The sequence below is a fragment of the Periplaneta americana genome, chromosome 4, assembly GCF_040183065.1.
Source record: "Periplaneta americana isolate PAMFEO1 chromosome 4, P.americana_PAMFEO1_priV1, whole genome shotgun sequence".
NCBI classification, from domain to species: domain Eukaryota; kingdom Metazoa; phylum Arthropoda; class Insecta; order Blattodea; family Blattidae; genus Periplaneta; species Periplaneta americana.
This window is the reverse complement of record NC_091120.1, coordinates 36,192,800-36,210,969: the sequence shown is the minus strand read 5'-3', so window position 1 is coordinate 36,210,969 and position 18,170 is coordinate 36,192,800. Positions and strand designations below refer to the sequence as shown.

Sequence of the window (18,170 nt, the reverse complement as noted above, 5' to 3'; positions counted from 1 at the left end):
CATACATAACATAATAATCAAATATAATTCATAACTAATTTGATATTAAGTTTATAGTCTTGAATCCACAGATTTTCTGATACAAAACTAAGCTGCAGATTCGAAAAAATAATTTAACGTCCTTTAAAGGAAAGAAAAAATACATAATTTTTCTCAATTATAGTCCTTAACACTTTTTGGCAACGATTCAACACAAGATAATTTTAAACCAAAATAACTAATTTCATTAAATATTGCTTAATAACATAAACTTCGAATAATTTCGAGGGAAAAATTGTTCCGGAGCCGGGTATCGAACCCGGGACCTTTGGTTTAACGTACCAACGCTCTACCACTGAGCTACCCGGGAACTCTAACCGACACCGATCCAGTTTTTCCCTCTATATCCACAGACCTCAAAGTGGGCTGACAACCGTCAAGCAACCAACTTCGAGTGCGCACGAACTCCGTGTGACTTAAATTGTGGTTTTCTGTTAACGAACAGTGACGTGTATTATGCAAATCAAGATTTCAGGTATAACTCCCTGTAAAGTTGATTTTAATAATTTCGAATAATAATTTTCCCTCGAAATTATTCAAATCAACTTTACAGGGAGTTATACCTGAAATCTTGATTTGCAACATAAACTTCATTTCAAACCTAATACAAGTTTTGGTTGTATCCTGTTATATTTGTGAATGTCTGCAAAGAATCAATTCCATATTTTAAGTAATTTCCTGTACAAAGCTCAATCATTCTGTCCCCATTATGATTACGTACAAATTCACTTTGTCAGATTATAATAGTCGAGCATGCATATCTCCCATAAATATCAACTCTCGAGTTTTTCGAACTTTATTATGACCTCATCAAAGTTACCATATAATTCTTTGATTTCATTTCTTTCAGCCTCGTTTGAGCCATCTATCCCAATAATAATGAAACGATTTTGTGCGTTGAGGTCCAATTTTATAATTTTTCATCTATAAATTCATACTTTTATATTTTATTATTATTTTTGAAAAATAAATCTTGAAACTTCTGTCGAGAGTGTAAGTTGGACGCAATCCTTACATTGCGATTTTGAACTTACGTCTTGTTTGCTTCAACTCCACCCATTTTTCAAAATTAGACTTAGAAATTTGGAAACACTCTATATGATTACTTCCAGAAATAATTCGAAAGGAAATGGACAATTAATAATTGTAAATTTTATTTCCTGTTTCAAACACTAATATTTCGATACGATAAAATGCTGATGCGACAGTAGTGGATAAATTGTGTAATGATGTAATGACACAAGCATACAACAGAAGTCCTAGGGTGAAATCTTCTCTGAAGCAGATCTTCCACCACAAATCTCACAATAGAAACGAGATCATATTCGGAATCTCTTTGAGAGGATCACCTGTCCTAGCTAATCAACTGAGCTGAAAGCCAGTCTTTCGAAGACAGGAACAACAACTTTACGATAGCAGATTTCAATGCTCTATGTGTACCTGTAGGGAGTTTCTTTACACCTTTCGTAAAGATCGTCTTTGTGAAGTTCGCAAAAGCATCCAACGGATTTAAAGTTTATGCAATAAAATCCAAATGACTCCCATTTATTCCTCTTGTGTATCTCGAGGGTCTGTCAGAATCGTTGTATGTTTTATAGCCAATGTTGTAACTACTTTTGTTGTGTTAAATTACACCAAACTTCCCACTGTCTATATAGAATTTTATTGGTCTAGACATGACTTTTCAGAAAGGTAAAGCATATACTTTCACATCACTTTAATTGAAGGTAAGGCCACCAGCGGTACCGCGATTGCCTACTCATTCGGAATTGCTTTCGGGCGTGGGTTCTACAGTCTGATCCATTTGGGTATGGATAATATCAGTTTATTATTATAAAGCTATTATGATAGTAGGAAAAATTTCTTGCTGGTTATATTACGATTAAAAGATGGGAGTTTCCATATACGACAATCCACAATTCATAATCTAAAAGGACAAATGAAAATCGTAGATGATTAAAATGTCTACTACAAATCAAAGGCGGGCACAATGTGTTCTTTGGTATGTTAAATTTTAGAGTGTTAAAAGAGTTCAAAGGAAATTTCGACGTGATTATGGTGAGCGTAATGTACCTAAATACGATTCTATAATATTGTGGTATCGAACATTTGTAGACACAAGTTCTGTGTTTAAAAAACATGCAGGAGGTCGCAGACGAAACCCAAACTCCCCAGATCTAACACCTCCTGACTTCTTGTGTGGGGTTTTGTTAAAGACATATTCCATTCACAGAAACCCAGGAACATTGATGATCTGAGAGTAAAAATTACTCAAGATTTTCAACAAATCACCCATCTCATGTTACAACGGACATGGGCTGGATTGTATAACCGTTATGAGTTGTGCAGGGTGCGCAATGGGGGTCATGTTGAGCTCTGAGGAATCTCCCATCTTTCAGTGTTTTATGCACAAAGTTTAAACAAATAAAGTTCAGTAGTAAATGTTTTATGGTGTTTTTATTTTATCCATACCCAAACGGATCACCCTGTAGTTTCACTTCGGCTGAATACATGGTTGGGTTTATTCCGAGGTTTCTTCTAACTGTAAGGCGAATATTAGGTAATCTATGGCGAATCCTCGGCTTCATCTCGTCAAATGCTATGTTTTATTTAACGACGCTCGCAACTTCAGAGGTTATATCAGCACACTTAAATGCCATCGATCTGACCCGGGATCGAACCCGCAATCTTGGACATAGAAGGCCAGCGCCATACCAACTCGCCAACCAGGTCGACTCATCTCGTCAAATACCATGTCGCTACAGTATCACCAATTCCAACTAGTAGTTCATACAGCATCGTTAAATAGCCCAGTAAGAAATTGAAGATGGAAACAATGGTGAATTACTGAGAGGAGGTGTTACTTAGACTTGTTAATTTGGGAAAATCCACAAAAACAGACAATCTTTCAAAGATTGAAACTTCAAGCATAAGAAGGGTGCCTCATTTGTAGGATCGTTACAAATGAAGAAATCTCCATTGCCAGATTAGGGCCTAATGACAACACGAGGCGAACTATTACTTACTTACTTACTTACTTACTTACTTACTTACTTACTTACTTACTTACTTACTTACTTACTTACTTACTTACTGGCTTTTAAGGAACCCGGAGGTTCATTGCCGCCCTCACATAAGCCCGCCATTGGTCCCTATCCTGAGCAAAATTAATCCAGTCTCTATCATCATATCCCACCTCCCTCAAATCCATTTTAATATTATCTTCCCACCTACGTCTCGGCCTCCCTAAAGGTCTTTTTCCCTCCGGCCTCCCAACTAACACTCTATCAAACTATTACAGGTATTTTAATTCATTATTTAACGACGATGTTTAGGTCTAAACTACAGATTATTTGGCGTCGATGGAATCGTGATGGCGAGATGGTCAATGGCAAGATAAGTCCTTGGATTACCTGACTTTGCGTTACAGTCAAAGAAAGATTCGGAGAAAGCCCAACAGGTAGACTATTCAACCCAAATGGGATTCGGAAAATTAAATAAGCACGCCACCGCCTGAACTATGCCAATGATCATTATTATAAGTAGAGATCAGCACAATATGAAGAATTGTTTTTCAAAATATGACATTTATTTTGGTAAAATACATAAATATGAAATAGATATTTCATTTCTAAAATATCTTCGTTTCTAAACCATTTAGAGCAGGTTTACATTTTTATATAATACAAAATAATCCTTTAGAGATTAATGCTCGTAAGTGTTCTATATTTAATATGATAGCAAATGAAATACATAAATCTGCACAATTACACAGTTTGATAGCATCATCAAATCCTTATCTGAATACAAGAACTACATAACTCAGTATTTTACAATGAAGAGAAAGAATAAGAAATTTAATTCTTACATTGGGTTGTCTCGGTACGTTTTCTATTTTCTGGCTAAATATTATACCTTCTGTCAGTTAATATGTTTTATATTATGAAAACCTCATGAAGTTGCAAAAAGAACAGAAATTAAGTAGATAGCAATATTGATGGTTGAAATCTGTTGAGAACATTAATTGACACGTATATAAATAGTCATGACTACAATGAAAAGACATTCCCTGGATTCGAAGGATTGAACAAAGGTGGAATTGGAATCGCTTAAAAGAGGACATTAGATATTTCACTTACTTACCCTTGGATATTCCAAAAATTTGGATATTAAGTGTATCCTGGAAAATTTCTCTATTTTGTCCTTATAATAATCTGGAAAGCCCGGCTCAGTGGTTGTTACTAAGTAACAGAAAGAGAATCGTGCAAAATATAAATAATACATATATTATAAAGCTTTTTATGAAATATGGAAAATTTACCAAAATATGAAATATTTTTGAACACTATCTCCATTCTACACATAGTGAATTGAGAAAATTTTGTTCCCATACCGCTAGCAGGATTGGTTTAGAATATGAAATTTCATATAAAATTCTCAAGCGAAATAACTCAAAACTGCAGTAATCCGCGGTGATGTAGAGAATAACATCCTGGCCGTTGGATTCTGATTAGCGGGATTAGCGGGTTCAAACACTTGAAAAAACGCCGCAACAGCCCCTTAAAAGTCAGGGCCGATCAGCCGTCTGCTGGCATCACGTCCACATGCCTCCGCTGAGATGAACCATTATCCAACCAGAACAGAGGTATAGTGTGGTTAGCGAGATGTTCCCCCCCAGTTGTTATAGCTGTTTCTCGTAACTGGATTTCTCTACCTTTCGTAGCTCCCCACATCCATCACGATGCTGAGTGGACACCGGTCCCATACACTGGCCTAAATTTTATGAGAAAATTTCTTCCCCCGTCAGGACTCGAACCAACGCTTATTCCGTAACGCGAATCGTAGACATGATTATTTATTTTAGTTTTCAACACACAATTTTTCATAATTTGTTGTACTGTAATTTTCATATAGTTTATAAGTTTGTATAGATTGTAGCGATGAGAATTGACCTCAGTTTTGGAAGACTCAGCTTCGTCAGTAGTTGATCACCAGCTTGCCGATGAAACGTTACACAACCGATAATGGCAGCAAGGCCAATTCTTAGTGGAACGCTACGTAGGCCTACTTATAATTCATGCAGTGCATGATAAAAGTTTAAAGCGTCGAAATTTAATATCGGAGATCTGAGTTCAAATTTGTGGAAATTCAAGTGAAATTTGTGGTTGAAATGTCTCCTCTCGATATCCCCATTTCTTCTCTTATCGTTCCATAATGTACCATAATTAACAGATTAATTCGATGGTGTTTGGGTAAAGGGAGATTTCATGAAATGAGTTATGAGATAAATGAAAATTAAACTTCAGGCCCTTATTACAAATAATTTTGTACACAAATAAAATACACTATCTACCAAAAAGTAATTGGACACTGTTTTTGCCCCTTTAAAACCTCGTGGCACCACCTCTTGTTGCTATAACAGCAGCCACCCTGTCAGGCATGCTCTCCACTAGTTTGTGTAGGATATCCACTGGAATGCGTCACCATTCCTCTTGCAACATGGCACTCAGTTGGACAATGGAAGTTGGCCGCATCTCCCAAGACCTCAATCGCCAGTCCAATTCGGCCCAAAGGTGCTCAATGGGATTGAGATCAGGACTCTGTGCAGGCCAGTCCAACCGGTGAACGTTATTGTCTGCATACCACTGCATAGTAGCCGCCGAAACATGGGGCCAACTTCCATTATCCAACTGAGTGTCATGTTGCAAGAGGAATGGCGACGCATTCCAGTGGATATCCTACACAAACTAGTGGAAAGCATTTCTGACAGGGTGGCTGCTATTATAGCAACAAGAGGTGCTACCACGAGGTTCCAAAGGAGCAAAAAAAATGCCCAGTTACTTTTTGGTAGATAGTGTACATCAAATGCTAGTATTATTTTTTGTTTTTTTACACACCCACTTTTAAAATTTAACTTGTGTATTCACCTGCAGAACAAAACTCAATTTGCACAAAAAATGACAACTCCATTTAACCGAACGGGAAAAGAGTTCGGGGCAGAAGAAGATATCAAATAATAGACGACATTAAGATATATGGATCATATGCGGAGACAACGAGGAAGGCAGAAAATAGAAAAGATTGGAGAATGCTGGATTTGCAGTGAAATACCTGCCCCCAGATAGAAAACTATGAATAGATTAATAAACCCGAACACCATCGAATTATTCTGATCATTTCCAACTGGCCAACCTGTGACGTCGGAGCGCGTTTCTCCTCTCGGAGCAGAGCTGGTAGAGCACGTGAGGGAGGGTAATGTTGTGTCTACGCTATTTAAACATCTCAATCCCTTCCACTGCCACTTCTATTTTGCTCTTACAGCTATGCTTCCCCTCTCAAAGAGCTCGAGAGTTGAGACTTGTGACGTTACAGAGCCAGCAGTTGGAAATGCATCCTCTATGCACATAGATGAAAAATGCTATCGTAACAATTTGTCAGTAGATCCATTCTGCTAACTTGTGCAGAATCAGTAACCATAAAATGTCTGTAGTTTGCACCATGACATGATGATGATGATGATGATGATGATGATGATGATGATGATTAAGATGATATTAATGAGTGAGCACTAAAACAAATGTTATGTTTTTATACCATTAAGTACGAGAAAAATTCGTACCGGCACCGGGAATCGAACCCAGGACCTCTCAGCTGTGCGCGCTGAGTGCTCTCTAACCAACTGAGCTATGCCGGGACCCGATTCACGACGCCGGCCGAACTCCTCTCGTAGTATCGTGTTACGGCCTTACTGCCTGCATTTGAGACGATACACGTCATATATGTACAGGAGCGCATATTACATGACTTTATGGCCATATTCAACAACTACGAGAGGAGTTCGGCCGGCGTCGTGAATCGGGTCCCGGCATAGCTCAGTTGGTTAGAGAGCACTCAGCGCGCACAGCTGAGAGGTCCTGGGTTCGATTCCCGGTGCCGGTACGAATTTTTCTCGTACTTAATGGTATAAAAACAAACTGACCAGTCATACTAGTCGAGCAAAGTATAATGAGGTGGGCGAGACCTCATTAACTCATTCATATTTGATACATAAATGTTATGTTGTTTTATGAAAAATTAATGGTAGAATTGAAGAGAAAGGAAACAGTTTTAAAAACAATTACGATAGTAAAGAAACGTCATGAAAATGTGGGAGAACTGACTGACAAAAAGTGTTTTGCAATGAAGCTCACCAGAACGAAGAAAGAATGAGCGACCATCGCTTGGAACAGAGAGACTGACATTCGCGTGAAATGGCGAAATGTGAAAGACAATGATAGCACAAACGGACCGTGACTTGTGGGGCAAACAACAGTCTTCAGTTGGATTGGGGAGACCTAGTACAGATAGGCCTACATGGAATTGATTGTTATCGATGTTACCATATTCGCTGGCTTTCAGGTAAAAATGTGCCAAAATATCGGAACAACTTTTCCTTGAATTATTCAAGTCTGCTTCAAAGGGAGCTTTACCTGAAAGCCAGATTTGCATTATACGTATAATGGAGTGTACTGTTTTAATGTGAACCCCAGGTATCTTTCTACTGTTGCAGGGGATATCGTGGTGTTAAGACATAATAATATTTATATTTATGCTTGATGGAAATATTGCCTCTTTGGCGGCGTGATCTGCTAGCCCATTTCTATTTATATATTGATGTGATGGGACCTAAATGATTTATTAGAAAATATTTGGAAGATGTGATGGATTTCAGTTATCATTGGGGAAGAGGAAAAGAGATCTTTGATTACCAAAATTGCACATTTGGAATCTGTGAAGATAATGTAATGGTTTTTAGATGGTGATGACTGAATATATGTAGCATGCTTCTTTGCTTGCAAACAGTTGTTCTATATCGACCTACTATATAAGGAATGGAATAGCTCTGATCACCGACATCAAATGCTTTATAATAGACTACTTTACATCATTTGATTTTAAAAGATACAAATCTTCCTAAGGTTATTTGATTATCTCTATACTTCTGACGTAAAGAGACGTTAATTATAGATCCGTCTGGGTTGACTTGAACCCTGCCGCAATATAAATTTTACTCCCATGAGCACGATCTTTCTCTGTCTGTCTGTCTGTCTGTCTCTCTCTCTCTCTCTCTCATGGAAGTGTCAAAATGTTTGTATGTTAATAATAGTAAATAATAAACTGAATTGAATTGAATTTTATTATCACCAGTAGCAGAGACAGAAGCAGTAATAACAATGCAATAAAACCTACTTATAACGGAATCTGAAAGGACCAAAATTTATTTCCGATAATAACAGGTTTCCGCTCAATACGGGTAGGATCTAAATACTACATAATCAAATTTTAAAGTTTTGTATAAGAACGTACCTCAAGTATTTACTCATGGTCCTGGAATTCTGGCGCAGAGACAGATTACATTATGTCTAAATGTGCTAATACACTACTGAGCAAATTCAACATACCATACCAAATGCTAGTTTAAAATAAAATTAAGGTTTATTTAAATCCATCATATGTTGTCAAATTAATTAATGAAAAATGAATGTAAAACCTATTTTGAACTTATAATGCAGCATGTAATGACTTGTATATAACTTACTACAAATAGGTCTAGTAAGATTATGCCCTCATATTGCATACTGTAAGCATTGTCTATCAATTCAAAGAGATATTCAAGGCCTTTCCAATTCACAGAAGGGGCATTATTTAGCCTAGCAAGTATCTGACCAGATCTAACTGTTCGTCGACCTGGTTGGCGAGTTGGTATAGCGCTGGCCTTCTATGCCCAAGATTGCGGGTTCAATCCCGGGCCAGGTCGATGGCATTTAAGTGTGCTTAAATGCGACAGGCTCATGTCAGTAGATTTACTGGCATGTAAAAGAACTCCTGCGGGACAAAATTCCGGCACATCCGGCGACGCTGATATAACCTCTGCAGTTGCGAGCGTCGTTAAATAAAACATAACATTTTTTTTTTCTAACTGTTCACAGACCGAGACAACTTTACCGTGTCTATAAACATTTGCGCCTGCATAAGTCACGTGTTGTAAGACGTCTTGAATGTCCCTTCTTAAAATGTCATTGTTTCCTTTTTTAAAACCTTTCTCTTTTCTGTTGAATGTGGCTCGGTATAATCGCTGACTGAGGAAAATGTAGTAGGCCTATCGAAAATGAAGAAGTACAACGTCGATTTTCCGTCTTCATTGTTGATTGATACTGTTTCGTGCTATAAATAAGCAAATTCAAAGTGCTTCTTTATAGTTATAGACTTGATAGGCCTATTTCTCTCCGTTTCTGCGTTAGATACTTTCCACTAAATACAAGTAATTTTGTACACAGTAGTTGTTATTATTCGGTTGAGAAGCTCTTATCATCCAGTCTGCTGTCCAAAAATCTGAAAGTTAGAATTTATAAAACAGTAATATTACCGGTTCTTCTGTATGGTTGTGAAACTTGGACTCTCACTCTGAGAGAGGAACATAGGTTAAGGGTGTTTGAGAATAAGGCGCTTAGGAAAATATTTGGGGCTAAGCGGGATGAAGTTACAGGAGAATGGAGAAAGTTACACAACACAGAACTGCACGCATTGTATTCTTCACCTGACATAATTAGGAACATTAAATCCAGACGTTTGAGATGGGCAGGGCATGTAGCACGTATGGGCGAATCCAGAAATGCATATAGAGTGTTAGTTGGGAGACCGGAGGGAAAAAGACCTTTGGGGACGCCGAGACGTAGATGGGAGGATAATATTAAAATGGATTTGAGGGAGGTGGGGTATGATTATAGAGACTAGATTAATCTTGCACAGTATAGGGACCGATGGCGGGCTTATGTGAGGGCGCAATGAACCTTCGGGTTCCTTAAAAGCCATTTGTAAATAAGTAAGTAAGTTTTTAGAGTTAAAGTTCACATTACGAATGAAAATTCCTCTTACGAACACCTTTCCGCTTATTACAGGTTCCGTTATAGACAGGTATTACTGTTTTAGCTAGTGGTAAAATAAAGTAGGCTTATTCCTTCGTCAGATCCTTTTAGAGGTTTCTGATATCATTTATTGTTTCCTTTGGTATTCTCGAGCTACTTAAGTTCACAGAATGTCTTGCATGGTTTTTCTAACTATTTATTAGAAGTTCAAATTCATTGTTTTATTAGAGCAAGAATATTGACAATTATTTATAAACAATTGCTCGTAATTGTAGGTCACCGCGTGGTGAGAACCATCTTAGTATTATTTTATTGAAGTGAATTGAATTGTTTATTTTATGTTAGGCCTATCACTCACTAGTATCGAACGGGTGCAATGAAGAAAGTACATAAAAATAATTTACGAAAAACTTATTTAAAAACGAACTTAATTACTTACTTACAAATGACTTTTAGAGGTTCATTGTCGCTCTCACATAAGCCTGCCATCAGTTCCTATTCGGAGCAAGATTAATCCAGTCCCTACCATCATATCCCACCTCCTTCAAATCCAGTTTAATATTATCCTGCCATCTACGTCTCGACCTCCCCAAAGGTCTTCCCTCCCCCCAGGTCTCCCAACTAACACTCTATATTTCTGATTTCATCCATACCTGCTACATGTCCTGCCCATCTCAAATATCGGGTTTTAATGACACAATTAATAATTCTAGTAAAAACAACAGAATGGGCAATGCCTGGTAATTTGTTAAACATCTCAAGTCTGACTAGTGTAATATATAGCTAGTCGGCGATGTATGCAATGGAGGGGTAAAGGAACTGCCACCCTACCCCATTATCTCCTGGTCTAGTTGCCTCATAAGTGCTGCCTTCTTGACATCACTTGCGCGGTTCAGACCCGTCTTCGGACAGTTGACTGAATAACAACAACATCCACAACTATTAAATTAAACCAAGTTCTTAATGTCTTCAAACTAGAGTGCTCCAGAACAGTGCTTAGAACCGGTTTATATTCGACTTGTAGGAGAACAACCGGCGAGGTTGAACATCCGACCGAATATCCGATTTTCAAGCGATTGCGCCTAATGTCTTGCGGGGTAGACAGAACACCAGGCGTACTTTACCATACAAGAACTCTGACTACATTTTTGACTACACAAATGGAGTAATAATTGAAGGAAATTTACTTCTCCTAATTAAAAAAAATATTAGCTTGGAATAGGCCTATAATTGATTGGACACTTTGATACATTGATCTTCATGATATGACTAATAGACACCGGTAACAACAAAGGAAATAAGCGTAATGCGTAGAAAACATCTGACATGTAAACAAATGCAAGAATGAAATAAATTACAGTTACAAAATAGAAGAGCAAATAAGTACACATTTACTATAGTAACGTTCATACTTTAAACTCAGAATGCATAGGTTAGACTATCTGTAAAAGAGTAATTGTTAATATAGCCTATGCCTTTTAATTATTCTAAGTGGATGTATTATTATTTCATTAATAAATCATTTTAAGGAGATAAAAAGTTATTAACAAAAATAAAAACACTCTCAAGCTATAATGATTGTAGTTTCATGATCTGTTGCTTCTGACGATACATAACTGCAATACCTGAATGAATGAATGAATGAATGAATGAATGAATGAATGAATGAATGAATGAATGAATGAATGAATGAATGAATGAATGAATGAATGAATGAATGAATGAATGTGAACAGAGAGGAGGAACTATCAATTGAAATATACACGATGATAATCGCGTCCTTGCAACGATTCCTGAAATTCCTGGATGGCTCAATGTTGTCTGTCTTTCATGACCCGGAGCCGTTCACCCGAAGACTCGGGCATTCGTTAAACCGAACACTGGATCACTCCGCGAGACGAAAGAGCTTTGCATACTGTCTATAGCGCCAGGCGTTCTTTAACAATAGGCTATAGGCTATCATTTCTATTTTTCATAATCGGTTGTGCACGACTATAGTTCAATCTGACATTAAGTGTAACTACAAAATAGCTTTACTTTGTTTGGTAATCATGAACCTGTAATTTAGAAGAGTAACTATTCAGATTTCTTTTTATTTTAATTTAACAATTTAAAACATACTTTTTTTATTTTAGTAGGTTATTTTACGACGCTTTATCAACATCTTACGTTATTTAGGTCCGAATGACATGAAGGTGACAATGCCGGTGAAATGAGTCCGGGTCCAGCACCGAAAGTTACCCAGCATTTGCTCATATTGGCTTGAGGGGAAAACTCCGGGAAAAAATCTCAACCAGGTAACTTGCTCCGACCGGGAATCGAATCCAGGCCACCTGGTTTCGCGGCCAGACGCGCTGACCATTACTCCACAAGTGTGTACTTTAAAACATAGTAATTTATAAATAATTGTCAGTATTCTTCCTCTAATCAAACAACGAAGTCCTCACCTGTAGAGTAACGGTCAGCGCGTCTGGCCGCGAAACAAAGTGGCCCGGGTTCGAATTCCGGTTGGGGCAAGTTACCTGGTTGAGATTTTTTCCGATTTTCCCTCAACCCAATACGAGGAAATGCTGGGTAACTTTCGGTGCTAGACCCCAGACTCATTTCACCGGCATCATCACCTTCATTTCATTCAGACGCTAAATAACCTAGATGTTGATACAGCGTCGTAAAATAACCCAATAAAAAAACAACGATTTGAACTTCTAATGAATAGTCAATCACAACCAGTAAAAAAACGCAGTATTCGCTGCTCGAACCACTAGTAAATATCTTGAATGCAGCACAAGCCTTCAAATAATAATAATAATAATAATAATAATAATAATAATAATAATAATAATAATAATAATAATAATAATAATAATAATATGTTACGGGTTGCATCTACCTCCTGCCGCTAAGGAGCGATAGGCTATGCGCGTAGAGTTACAAAATTGGTAACAGGCACTTTTCTCGGATAGGTGCTCGCTTACTCTAACGTTCCTAGTTAAAGAATTAAAGTTTCCTTTTTATTTTATCTGATATAATAATCGATCAGTGGTATGAATACCTGCTGTGGCTCTGTCTTCTTCCTGAAGGTCCTTGTTGAGATCCTCTTCGTCCACAATCCTCGGGCTGTCGGCAGCTTCGATGTCCCTGCTGGTGGATGATCCTGTGGGAATCCTCACCGACAGGGCATGGCTGCGTGCGAATCTCTCAGCTTCTCGAAGCACGAACTTGTACAGCTTCTCTAGCTCGGAGTCTGAAGATCGAGGTTGCGAATCCGGAAACAATGCCTTCACAGAATCCTTCGACGCCGCCATCTTTTCTGGTATGATCACTAGACGCACAGTACTGCCCAGCACTTTAAGCCCTTCGGAGTCCGACACTTTGCTTCTAACGTCCAGTGCGGGCGACGCCACTTTGTGTAGATAACGAAGCGCTTTGTATTTAAAACACGAGAGACTGTTCCTTGTCGCTAAACACGTGTCGTAGGATTCGTCCAAGTAAGAATCACCTGAATAAACCCGCCCTCGCCGGCTGCTAGAGTTTAGATTATCAGGTAGTACAGTTACATTTACAACTTTATCGTCCGAAGGTATAGACGGCGTCGGATTTATTTCATAACCACTGGCAAACATAAACAACACTGATAACGCTAGGATTCTAACCGCCATTGCGATGTACATTCAATCACTTCACTTCCTCAGCTTGGAGAGCAGCGGGGTCCTTGAACTTGGCTGGAATTCACTTGACAGAGTGGTTGCGAAACATGAAGGCTTCACATTTATATATGGAAATTGTAAAGAAGGTCAAGTTGAAGTTTATTAGGGGCATCCCTTAAAGACAGCCTCTGCACGGCTTTAGTCTAGGAGGGATATAAGCTACTGGTTAGAGAGGGGCTCGAGAAGGAGGGGGAAATGACATCGGTAGCGGTAAATTTGAATTCAGTTCTCGTGCTCTATGCAGAAGAGATGTGCGTGCATGTGCGAGAGGAAAAACAACTTGATCCGTCTTGAAGTTGCAACCGTTGTTTTTTTTTATCGCGAGGTGTACGTGGTAGGAGGCGAGACTGGCCAATAGCGAGGCTGCATTGCTCTAGTGACTTTACCAATCACAAAGCAAAGCAAAGGGTATTTTCACTTCATAGTCTGTGTAGCAGAAGCCGCTTTGTTTCTAGACGTTGTGGCATAAGAACAACGTGCGGTTTTGGTAACGAGGTCACTGGGGAAGTTTACACGAGATATTTACACCTGGAACTTTCAGTTTATGCGTGGATGTTTGTGTATCTCGGTGGTCCGCGGATTTTAAGGCTGGTTCACAATAAACCGGAAACGAGAATCGGAACGAAAACGAAAACAGCAAAATTGTTGAAATGTATACATTTAAATGTGAGCATTCACAATTAACGAAAAGCTTGCCGGAGCCCGAGATCGGGAACGAAGAGTTGGCCAAGTTTCAACTTTGGCGTTCACGTTTCCGATCACAGCCCACTAAATTCATTCTATTGCCATCTAAAAGCTATTTTGTCGTCGTATATTTTGTAGCAAGAAGACCGTGACATAACCTATGCACTATTTTGTTCTGTGCTGTGCATCATAGAGCAAGTTGTATTTGATGAGATTCTAATATTGAAATCCTCACATTTACGATAAGCGGCGCGCCTCATATAAAGATGAGAAAATGAAGGAGAATACGTGGCTTTCAATAGCTGCATCTTTGAACACGATCGGAAGCGAATCATATTTTATTACTATATTGGTTGTATTACACATACATATTCACGCTTCAATTCAATAACTACTGTTGTGTTCATTTTTGTTCTATTACAAATGTTTCTTCTCTAATTATTTTACGTAATGGTAGACTTAAAATAGGTTGTGATAATAAAGATGCATGGGTATATTTATAGTACCGTACCAAATGAAATGTTTCAGTTGAAATTTCGAAGTTGGTTAACCTGTGTTTATGTAGGCTGCCTTGTACTCATGAGAGAACGCCATTGGTCAATTATACACAAATAACATCAGAATGCGTAATATCGACTTTACATATCGTTATTGACATACATATCGATATGCATAGTCGTCTACGTTCTCGGTTTATTGTGAATCAAAATTTTTAATATTCACGTCCTCTGCTTCTCGTTTTCATTCTGGTTCTCGTTCCCGGTTTATTGTGAACCAGCCTTTAATTGGGAGGGAGGAATCGATGCGACGGCCAGCACGGATTGTGTTGGTTCGAAGAGGAAGTTTTGTAACCTTGAATCTATGCACGAGTGCACGGTATACGTGCTATGTGCCTGTGGGTTTTGCGAAAAGTTGTAAATCCTAACCATACATGCACGGCGAACCCAACCGTGTCGTGCGGTTACGTTATGAGTGCCAAACATTCTTTGGTGTCATTTTGAATGCCACGAAAACATGATCGAAATACGGGGACAATAATCAGAATAACAGGAACCTTTAGTTCCAATTTATAATTCAGTTTCTAGATCACTGCTTCACATATGAGTAGTCTACATCTGCTAAGTGAGGGTCATTTACAGACGTAACTCAATTGTTGCGGTAGACAATTTTATTCCTACTTACCTTGTCTGCATGACAATTTCATTTCTTCTCTTTTTGTGATATTGATTCACTCTAATATTTCAGACATTGATCATAACGAGACGCGACATTAAATTTAACTAATTCTGAAACATAATTTTCGCTTGTTCAAGCTTTTTGCCCTTAAGACGATAGGTTTATAGTTTATTTCCTGATGCCCTAAAGATTAATTTCCAGTGCTTTATGCCGTGTAAAATAAGATTTATTATTGTTTATATCTTCGTGGGTTTCTTATTAATCTATTCACCTCAAAAGAAATATCATTTTGAGGTTATGAGAAGAGAAAGTGACCTTTCTAACCACAAAGGACTCCTTGAAAAAATCCGGTTCAATATGATAAGTAAAGAAATGAATGCCCTATAGATGATGCATAAATTTCTCATATATTTTATTAATTTTGCAACAGCTTAGTTTCTGATTATTATGCTAACAACTCACTCTAAACCACTCTATGAAACTTGAGGGTTCATTCTTTATAATGAGTGTTTTAAGTAGTCTCCCCTATGTTAAAAAAATACTGATTTTATTCTATTTGCTCTTCAATCCATTAACATTTAACTCGTAGCAGAAAATATAAATTGTACACTAATAAATTTATTTTATTTATTTTATTTATTTATGTATTTATTTATTTATTTATGTATTTATTTATGTATTTATGTATTTATTTATTTACTTATTTATTTATTTACTTATTTATTTATTTACTTATTTATTTATTTATTCATTTACTTATTTATTTATTTACTTATTTATTTATTTATTTAACCAGGTAGAGATAAGGCCACCAGGCCTTCTCTTTCCCTCTACCAGCGGATTACAACTACAATATTAAGAATACAATTACAATTATAATTATAATTACAGTTAATATTAAATTTACAAATATAATAAAAATCAAAATACTAAAAGATTAATAAAGGCTAGACAGTTTATTGTAGAAGTTAAGAAGGAAGAATTTTTTTTTATTAATCAAGTAAAAATTAAACCTACTCTACGCAGTAAGGAAATGCTTAATAAGTTTGTTTTTGAACACTACTAAATTCCGACAGTCTCTGATGTCACTGAGTAGGGTATTCCACAAGCGCATTAGCGAAATTATGTATGATGATGAATACGATGATGTCTTATGTGTTGGTATGGCTAGTATGAGGCTATTTTGCGTGCGTGTGAAGAGTTTATGATATGATGACAGGTAAATGAAACGGGAGGCAAGGTAGGTAAGTGTAGAGGAGTGAAAGACTTGGAAAAGGAGAAGTTATACAGAAGTAGGCATATATTTGGATTCAAAATACTAGGGCATTCTATAAGTAATGACGATAATGCTGTAAATCAATGCCTTTAGCGGTGGCCATTAAAAACTTGTAGTACGTAACACTTATTTCATAAATGTTCAATATTGAAAATCTCGAAGTAACCATAGGCCTATTTTGTAAATATTGTGACTGTTTCTGATTTGTAACACATAATACAGCCCTAACAAATGCACAGTAGGTGCTCCAAAAAATTCCAAGTTGCAAGAGGAAAAAATGCAACTCAGAGCTTTAAGATACTAAAAGAAGCTTATGGGAGAGACGTCCAATCACAAAATGGGAGGAAGAGAAGCATTCACTTTGAATCAAGAGCTGACAACCAAAGAGCTTTAGATCAATCAGTGAGAGGGACATTCAGAAATGATGCTGCAGATGGAGTCCGCGATCTCCCAAGGATTTGGCAAAGTATTGTTGACATGGTAGGGGACTATATTTGAAGTGTGTAATGCCAAACGTAATTTAAATAAATTTAGTGTGAAACAGTAACTATGTTGCCATTACTTTTCGAATGTCCTATGTATAGGCCTGTATATATATATACATATATGTATAGGCCTGTATATATATGTATAGGCCTGTATATATATATGTATAGGCCTGTATATATATATATATATATATATATATATATATATATATATATGTATAGGCCTGTGTATATATATGTATAGGCCTGTATATATATATATATATATATATATATATATATATATATATATATGTATAGGCCTGTATATATATATATGTATAGGCCTGTATATATATATATATGTATAGGCCTGTATATATATATATATATATGTATAGGCCTGTATATATATGTATAGGCCTGTATATAGGGTCTATATAAAAGTATATACATACATACACATACATACATACATACATACATACATACATACATACATACATACATACATACATACATACATACATACATACATACATACATACATACATACATACATACATACATACATACATACACACAATTTCGGAGCTATACGTCGGTTCCTATCCTCTGATTGAGCTTCGGCTGGGAAGTCTGTAGAAGTCCGACAAATTCCAAAAGAAACTTTCGGCATGATTCAACTGTTGGACGTATTCTTTCTCAGACAATACAAAACATATTGGAGGACTATATCGGATTATGTAATCGAGGGCAACCATTTTCATTCAAAACCATTCTCACTCTGCATTCATTTCTTTACAATCAATTTCGATCACCGCGATTCAAAGACATGATTCGATATGCATTTTATAAATCAGGATACATTAATGATCCCATTGAATGGTTTGAAGTACTGACTGAAGCAGTACGC

At 37.1% G+C, this 18,170-nt stretch overlaps 1 protein-coding gene and 1 long non-coding RNA gene across 2 annotated transcripts in view; one reads left to right on the top strand and one right to left on the bottom strand.

Moving 5' to 3' along the window:
* The window catches only part of LOC138697710 (uncharacterized), a 63,751-nt gene extending 50,043 nt beyond the window's left edge, over window positions 1–13,708 (bottom strand). Inside the window, exon 1 of the mRNA XM_069823189.1 lies at window positions 12,997–13,708. Coding sequence (XP_069679290.1) covers window positions 12,997–13,615 — 619 coding nt within the window. The 5' untranslated portion in view covers window positions 13,616–13,708. The remainder of the gene's footprint in view (window positions 1–12,996) is intronic.
* LOC138697711 (uncharacterized) overlaps window positions 1–18,170 on the top strand; it is a 542,983-nt gene that overhangs the window by 216,086 nt on the left and 308,727 nt on the right. The gene's annotated exons all lie outside the window — the stretch shown is intronic.